General features: G+C 36.7%; 1 protein-coding gene across 1 annotated transcript in view; it reads right to left on the bottom strand.

The window, feature by feature from the left end:
• B3GAT2 (beta-1,3-glucuronyltransferase 2) overlaps positions 1–9,641 on the bottom strand; it is a 96,424-nt gene that overhangs the window by 64,266 nt on the left and 22,517 nt on the right. Inside the window, exon 3 of the mRNA XM_040473892.1 lies at positions 4,087–4,116. Within this exon, the coding sequence (XP_040329826.1) occupies positions 4,087–4,116 (30 nt within the window). The remainder of the gene's footprint in view (positions 1–4,086; positions 4,117–9,641) is intronic.

Raw genomic sequence — 9,641 nt, forward strand, 5'->3', positions numbered from 1 at the left:
CTTGAAAAAAAACCTTACTAAGAAAGCCCAATTCTTTCTCTCTTTCTCATACCCACACGCAAGCACATGGATGCACACGTGTGCGCATGTGCGCACGCGCACACACACACACACACACAATGTGGAGGCTGTTTACTCAGTACAAGACATAGCATGGTTTATTTAAATAAAGTTTGTTTACACATTAAGCTCTTAACTTGGGAGAACGGTATCAAAGGCAAAATGGACAAAGAAACAAGAACCAACTATACAGTACTTACAACAAAGTTTAAATATGAGAACAGAGATAGGATAAAAGTAGAAGAATACAAAAAGGTATATCCTGCAACCAGTAAGCATGTGAAAGTTACTGTAGGTATATTAATAACAAAGTAGTTTTCAAGATAAACAGATTATCAGAGATAATGAGGAACATTTCAAAATGATAAAAGGGTCTATTCATCAAATACAAAAATCTAAAGGTGTATGCACCAAATAACCTAGCTTCAAAATACATGAAGCCAAAAATAGGTAAATCTAAAAGGAGAAAGGAAATTTGGGGACAATGGCCAAGTAGGAGGATCCTGAGCTCACCTCTTCCCACCAACACAAGATAACAGTTATAATTATGCAACTTACCCAACTCAAAGACTGGCAGAATGGACCTTCCACAATCAACGAGAGAGGAGGCCACAGGGGAAAGGGTAGGAGGAGTGAAAACACAGTTTGGAATTAAATCTCTGGCAGGACTAACCACAAATGAGAGGGATGTCATAAGCACGGAGAAGCAAAAGGAACAGACTCTACACCAGGAATCCTTGGCACTAGGGAACTGCACTGGGAAGATGAATCCCCATAACATCTGGCTCTGAAAACCAGTGGGGCTTAACTTCAGGAGCTAGAAAAATCAGCAGGCTTAACTCTAGGAAAGCCAGAGGGTAACATGAAACTGAGTTCCTGCCTCTAAAGAGCCAACAAAATATAAAACTTGGCCCAAGACATAACACAGAAACTGCAGTTTGAAATGTACCTGGGGTATATGTGAAGGAGATTTATTGACTCATCTTAGAACATGTACTAGAGAAGCAGGGATCTTTAAAAGATTTCTTTGCAGGGGCGGGGGGTGGGGTGGGGGAGTGATGGCAGGGGCCATTTCTCTTCCCCTTCCTCCAGCCTAGATAGCCTGACACTTGCAAGAGGCAGGACTGACTCCATCTATCTTGCTACCTCCTCATGCCCCATCTATGTTCCCTACAGACTGCCCCATCCAACCTACCTTCCTGAGCAGGCACCTCTTCAAAGCTGATCCTACCTACCATACCCAGCAAGGACCAGTATCACTCTGAAGTCATTCCTGCCTTGAGGAGTGGAAGAGATAACCCCACACAGTAGCATGCCCACAGCTCCAGTAGCCCAGCCTCTCAGCTGATAGCACGGGGAGCAAACCATGCCCTTCAGTGCATCTACACCTGTGGCAGAGAAGCTAACTGCAAACAGCTAGGCTGATAGCCACCCCCACCCACAAATGAGAACCTCTCAGTTGACCAAGCAGGGAACAGGCTCTGCCCTTTGGTGTACCCACAACTACACTGGAGAGGCTGACTGCAGACAGCTAGGCTGACTATTGGCCCCATTTACCAACAAGCCTATGGTGGCCTCAGTCCTCATGACAGCTTGGGGAACAAACCATGACCAATGTGCCCACAGCAGGCAAAGCAGGTCACTGAAGCCTGCTGGGCTAAAGGCAATGGCAGCTCATCCACAACAGAAGGGAGCACACAGCCCACACAAGGATCATCAACAGAGTTCCTATTTCTGGTAACCAGGGGCAATTGAGCTACAGGTACCACAAGACCTCTCCTACTCAAGACCACTCCTCTAAAGACTAGGGAATCTAACTAACCTACATGATACATAGAAACAAACACAGAGAATTAGACAAAATGAGCAGACAGAAAAATATGTCCCAAATGGAAAAAAATAAAAATAAAAAAACAAGACAAAAATCAAAGTAAAAGAGGTAAACTAAACTAAGATAAGCAAAGTACCTGGTAAAGAATTGAAACCAATGGTCATTAAGATACTCGCTGAATTTGAGAAAAGTGGATGAGCTCAGTAAGAATGTCAACAAAGAAAATATTTAAAAAAAAAAATGAACCGTCAGAAGAACTGAAAAATTCATTAATGAAATGAAAAGGAATCATTTAGATGCCTTAGATTTAGGGGATGCAAAATGGATCAGCATTCTGAAAGTCAGGATAATGGAAATCAACCAAACAGCAAAAAGAGTAACAAAAATGAGACAATGTTAAAGGAACTCAGCAATATCATCAAATGTAATAAAATCTGCATCATAGGGATCCCAGAAAGAGGAGAGAGAGAGAAGGGGGCAGAAAACTAATCTGAAGAAATAATAGTCAGAAATTTCCCTAACCTGGGTAAAGAGTCCCTAACAAGATAAATCCCCAAAGGCCCACATTAAGATGAATCATTGAAATGATAAAAAGTAATGATGGAAAATTATAAAAACAGCAAGAGAAAACTGTTATATACAAGGGAAGCCACATAAGACTATTGCTGATTTTTCTGTAGAAACTTTGCAGGCCAGAAAGAAGTGACTAGATATATTCAAAGTGCTGAAGGAAAAAACTTACACCAAGAATAAGATACCCAGCAAGGCTTTTATTCAGAATAGGAGAGATAAAGACAAACCAAAGTTAAGGGAGTTCATTACTGCTAACTAGCCTTACGAGAAATGTTAAAGGGAACTCTACGAGAGGAAATAAAGACCATAACTTGAAGAAAATTATGAAAGGGAAAAATTTACAGGTAAAAGCAAACAAATAGTAAAAGTAGTAAATTAATCACTCATGAAAACAGTAGAGATTAAAACACAAAAGGAGTAAAATCAATTATATCTACAAAAATTAGTCAAGGGATACACAAAATTGAAAATGTAAAATATGACATTATATACATAAAATGTGGGGGGGGTTAAAAATTTAGTACTTTTGGAATGTGTTCAAACTTAAATGACCATCAATGTAATACACACTGCTATACAATAAGATGTCATATAAGAACCCAACGGTAACCACAAAATCAAAAACCTATAATAGATACACAAAAAAATAAAGAGAAGAAGAATCCAAGCATAACACTAAAAAAACAGTCATCAAATGATATGGAAATAGAGCAGGAGAAGAAAGGATCAGACAAGAATTACAGAAATATCCAAACAATAGTTAACAAAATGGCAATAAATACATACCTATCAATAATTAGTTTAAATATAAATGAACTAAATGCTCCAAAGAACAAAGGGGGACTAAAAAAATTTTTTTAAAAACCAAAACCAAAAAAATTCATTTATATGCTGCCTAGAAGAAACTCATTTCAGACCTACAGACACATACAAACTGAAAGTGAAGGGACAGAAAAACATATACCATGCAAATAGAAATGAATAAAAAGCCAATACGTATATTGGACAAAATAGCCTTTAAAACAAAGACTATATATATAGCAAGAGAAAAAAGAAAGGCACTACATAATGATAAAGGTATCAGTCCAATAGGAAGATATAACAATCATAACTTTCCATGCACCCAATTTAAGAGCACCTAAACATATAAAGCAAATATAAACAAACATAAAGAAAGAAACTGACAGTAATACAATAATAGTAAGTGGCCTGAACACCCTACTTACATTAACGGATAGATCACCCAGCCAGAAAAATAGGGAAATGAGTTTGAGTAACACACCAGACCTGATGGACTTACCAGATACATACAGAACATTCTACCCCCCAAAAAGCAGAATACGCATTCTTTTCAAGTGTACATGTAACATTCTCTAGGATAGATCACGTTAGGCCACAAAAAATGTCTAAATAATTTAAAAAGACTTAAATCACATCGTGCATTGCTCCAATTCCAACAGTATGAAACCAGAAATGGATTTTAAGAAAAAATACTTGGAAAAAGCACAAACACATGGAGGCTAAACAGCATGCTACTAAACAATGACTAAGTCAACCACAAAATCAAAGAGGAGATCAAAAGACACACAGAGACAAATGAAAACACAATGGTATAGGGGGACCTGGTGCCTCAGTAACGTAAGCACCCAACTCTTAATTTCGGATCAGGTCATGATCTCATGGTTTGTGAGTTCAACCCCCATGTTAGGCTCTGTGCTGACAGTGTAGAGCCCACTTGGGATTCTCTCTCTTCCTCTCTCTTTGCCCCTCCCCTGCTCTCACACACTTGCACTGTCTCTCCCACTCTCAAAAACAAACAAACAAACTCATGCACACAATGGTCCAAAATCTTGTAGACATAACAAGGCAGTTCTAACAGGGAAATTTATAGTAATACAGTCCTACCTCAAGAAACAAAATCTCAAACAACCTAACCTTACATCTAAAAAACATAGACAAAAAAATACTAAAAGCCCAAAGTCAGTAGAAGGAAGGAAATAATAAAAATTAGAGCGGGGAAAAAATGAGATAGAAAAAAATCAGTGAAGCCAAAAGCTGGTTATTTGAAAAGATAAAATTGATAAAACTGTAGCTAGATATCACTAAAAAAGAGAGATAACTCATATAAAAACAAAATAAGATATACCAACACCACAGAAACATAAAGGATAAGAGGTTATGAAAAGTTATATGCCAACAAATTGGACAACCTAGAAGAAATGGATAAATTTCTTAAAACACACAATCTCTGAAAACTGAATCAGGAAGAAACAGACTGACTACTAGTAATGAAATTGAACTGGTACTCAAAAACTTCCAACAAACAAAAGCTGAGGACTAGATAGATTCACAGGTGAATTCTATCAAACATTTAAAGAAAAATTAATATCAGGATGCCTGGGTGGCTAAGTCGGTTGAGTGTCTACCTTTAGCTCAGGTCATGATCTCACGGTTCATGGGTTCAAGCCCCACAGTAGGCTCGCTGCTGTAAGTGCAGAACCCACTTAGAATCTTCTGTCCCCTTCTCTCTTTGCCCCTCCCCAGCTTGTGCTCTCTCAAATATAAATATTTAAAAAATTAAAGGAAGAAAAATTAATACCTATTCTTCTCAAACTATTCCAAAAAGAAACAGGAAGGAAAACCCAAATTCATTCTATAAGACCAACAATACCCTGGTAACAAAACCAGACAAAGACACTACACAAAAAAGAAAACTACAGACCAATATCCCTAATAAACATAGACGCAAAAATCCTCAACAACATTATTAGCAATCCAAATTCAACAATGTCATTTTTTAGAGAGACACAATGCACATGCATGAGGGAGGGACAGAGTGAGAGGCAGAGAGAATATTCCAGGCAGGCTCTGAGCCATCAGCACGGAACCCAATGTGGGGCCTTGATCCCACAAACCATGAGATCCTGACCTAAGCCAAAACCAAGAGTCAGATGCTCAACCTACTGAGTCACCCAGGTGTCCCCAAATTCAACAATATGTTAAAAACAATCATTCACCACAATCAAGTGGAATTTACTCCAGGAACCCAAGGGTGGTTCACTATTCACAAATCAATCACTGTTATATATCGCATTAACAAGAGTAAGGATAAAAACCATATGATCTTATCAATAGATGCAGAAAACACATTTGACAAAATTCAACATCCCCTCATGATCAACACTCTCAACAAAATGGGTATAAAGGGAATATACCTCAACAAAATAAAGGCCATATATAACAAATTCACAGGAAACATCATACTCCATGAGGAAAAACAAAGTTTTTTCTCTAGGGACAGGAATAAGACAAGGATATCCACTTTTATTCAACATAGTACTGAAAATCCTAGCTGCAGCATTTAAACCAGAAAAAGAAATAAAAGGCATCTAAATTGATAAGGAAGAAATAAAACTGTCACTATTTGCATATGACATGATACCATCTAGAGAAACATCCTAAAGATGCCACCAAAAAATCTGTTAGAACTGGGGCACGTGGGTGGCTCAGTTGGTTAAGTGTCTGCCTCTTGATTTCAGCTCAGGTCATGATCTCACAGCTTCATGGGTTTGTGCCCCATATTGGGCTCAGCACACTGACCACATGGAGCCTGCTTGGGATTCTCCCTCTCCGCTCTGCCCCTTCCCTGCTCATGCTCTCTCTCTCAAAATAAATAAGTAAACTTAAAAAAAAAAACTATTAGAACTAGTAAATGATTCAGTAAAGTTGCAGGATAGAAGCTTCAGGATACAAAATTAAGACAGAAATCTACTGCATTTTTATACATTTATAATGAAAAAGAAAGAAGAAATGGTCCTATCAAAAATAATAAAATACTAGGAATATATTAAATCATGAGGTGAAAAACTTATGCCCTGAAAACTGTAAGACATACAAAAAAATTAGTATCATTAAAAAATTAGTATCATTTAAATGTTCATACTACCCAAAACAATGTACACATTTAAAGCAATCCCTATCAAAATACCCAACAGCATTTTTCACAGAACTACAATAAACCTAAAATTTGTATGGAACTACAAAAGACCCCCAAACAGCCAAAGCAATCTCAACAAAAGAGAACAAAATTGGAGGTATCACAATGCCAAATTCAAACTATACTACAAAGAAATAAACAAAACAATATGGCACTGACACAAAAACAGATACAAATATCAATGGAACTTAATAGAGCCCCCATTAATCTACAACAAAGGAGGCAAGAATATACAGTGTTAGAAAAAAAAGTCTCTTCAATAAACAGTGCTGGGGAAAACTGGACAGCAACATACAAAAGAATGAAACTAGACCTCTTTCTTACACCATACACAGAAATAAACCCAAAATGGATTAAATACCTAAAAACAAGTCCTGAAACCATAAAACATCTAGAAGAAAACATAGGCAGAATCTCTTAGGCATCACCCTTAGCAACATTTGTTTAGACAGACCTCATTAGGCAAAGGAACCAGAAGCAAAAATAAACTATTGGGACTACTCCAAAATATAATGCTTTTGCAAAGTAAAGGAAACCATCAACAAAACAAAAAGGCAACCTAGTGGATGGGAGAAAATATTTGCAAATGATATATCTAATAAGTGGTTAATATCCAAAATATATATATATATATAAAAAGTCAAACAAACAACACAACACTAAAAATAAACCAAACAGTCCAATTAAAATATGGGCAGAGGACCTGAAGAGATATTTTTCCAAAGAAGACCCATAGATGGCAATCAGACACATGAAATGATGTTCAATCATCAGCTAATCATCAGGGAAATGCAAATCAAAACCACAATGAGATATTACCTTACACTATTCAGAATGGTTAATATTAAGGGTTGGCAAGGATGTGGAGAAAAAAGAACCCATGTGCACTTTGGTGGGAATGTAAGTTGGTGCAGCCACTGTGGAAAACAGAATGGAGACTCCTCAAAAAATGAAAAATAGAAATACCATATGATCCAGTAATCCCACTACTAGGTATTTACCCAAAGAAAGCAGGTATATATTTGAAAGGATATAGGCACCCCTATATTTATTGCAACATTATTTATAACAGTGAAGGTATGGAAGCAATCCAAGTGTCCATTGATAGATAAATGGCTAAAGAAGAGGTGACAGGTATATGTATCCAATGGAGTACTGGTCACAAAAACGAATGAGATCTTGCTATTTTTGACAACATGGATGGACCTAGAGGATAACGGGCTAAATGAGATAAGACAAAGACCAATACCATATGATTTCACATATACGTGGAATCTAAAAAACAAAATGATCAAAGAAAGCAGACTATTAAATACAGAGAATGAACTAGTGGTTGCCAGAGTGGGGGTGGTGAAAAGATGGGTGAAAATAGATAAAGAGGATTAAGAGGTATGAACTCTCAGTTATAAAATAAATAAGTCACAAAGATGAAAATTACAACATAATATAGTTAATAACATTTTAATAATGTTTGGAAACAGAGGAGGTCTACACTTAAACACTGGTGAGCACTGAGTAATGTACAGAATTATTAATCGCCATCTTGTACACCTGAAACTAATGTAACAGTGTGTCAACTATACTCAAATTTTTAAAAGGAGTTTTATACCTGACACTGATATAATACTGTATGTTAATTGTACTTTGATTAAAGAAAGAAATAATTCAAAGTCATAATCAGGAATTTTAACATAGCACTCTTTGTATTGATAGAGCACACTAAATATCATAAGAGATCGAAAGAACTTCAGCAACACTCAGGTGACATATAGAGAACTCTATACCCAACAACTTTAGAATAAACATCCTTTTTAGGTACACATGGAACAAGCCCCCAAACGACAGAATGCTAGAATATAAAACAAATCCCAATAACTCTCAACTGGGTAAAACTACATTGTGTTTTCAAGCCACTAAAAATTAATCTAGATATCAGAACCAAAGATTTAAAAAAAACTCTAAGAACTTAGAAACTAAACAATTGGTAATATTATAGAAAAATATGAAAAAATAAATCAATAGAAGTTTGAAATTATTTTGAAGGGAACAATATGAAAATACAACATCAAATCTGTGAGATGCAATTCAGAGATTTCTCAGATTGAATTATATAGCTTCAAGCATATTTTAGAAAGATAAAAAATTAAAAATCTAAGTTTTTCTCTCAATGAACTAAAAAAAAGAGAAAATGAAATACAAAATAAAATAAAAGAGCCAAACAAAACAATAGATTAGAAACTGACAATACAGAAAAAAACAAGTGAAAAGTTAGATCTATGAACCCAACTCTCAGCATTCAAAACTCAATTCTACCAGTAACTAGTTCTGTGGTCTCAGGAAAGTTTGTAAGGTTCTGTAAACCTGTTTCTGCACACATAAATGTGCACAACAACATAGTAGCATCTCAGAGGGTGTTCTGAAGATTAAAGGAGTTAAAACATTTAAAGCACTTATGATTCTGGTATATTACTAAGTGCTATATTAGAGTCCACTGTCAATGATATCACTTGTTGTTCAGGGGCAAAGATGTTCCAACCTTGGCATAGATTGGGACCTGTCAGTAGGAAAACTCTTCTTTGATGTTTAAGAAGACATCTATTTTTCCAAGAAAAACTGTACTAGGTAAATTCTACAAACCCAGGCCTGGAATAAGGGGAGCCCTTCCTTTTGTGTTTCAGACATTAGAAGTTTAACCTCTGATGCATGTTTGAGGTCAGCCTGGATATAAATGTGAATAAGAAACAAGTCATTTAAAATCATGCCTAGAAATGTCGCACCAGATTGTTCTATGGAACACAGCTCAGAAAACCCTGAATTATTTCATTTGTGTGTGTCCTTGTGAAACGCATAACATTCTGTGAATGGTATTTTTTAAATTTTTTTTTTTCCAACGTTTATTTATTTTTGGGACAGAGAGAGACAGAGCATGAACGGGGGAGGGGCAGAGAGAGAGGGAGACACAGAATCGGAAACAGGCTCCAGGCTCTGAGCCTGAATCAGCCCAGAGCCTGACGCGGGGCTCGAACTCACTGACTGTGAGATCGTGACCTGGCTGAAGTCGGACGCTTAACCGACTGCGCCACCCAGGCGCCCCAGTGTGAATGGTATTTTAAGTATACATAAATGGTATTGCAGAACAGATTTTTCCCCATTTTTCTATGACCGATCATATTTTTAAGA

The sequence above is a fragment of the Herpailurus yagouaroundi genome, unplaced genomic scaffold (assembly GCF_014898765.1).
Source record: "Herpailurus yagouaroundi ecotype Mexico unplaced genomic scaffold, PumYag 139, whole genome shotgun sequence".
Taxonomy (NCBI): domain Eukaryota; kingdom Metazoa; phylum Chordata; class Mammalia; order Carnivora; family Felidae; genus Herpailurus; species Herpailurus yagouaroundi.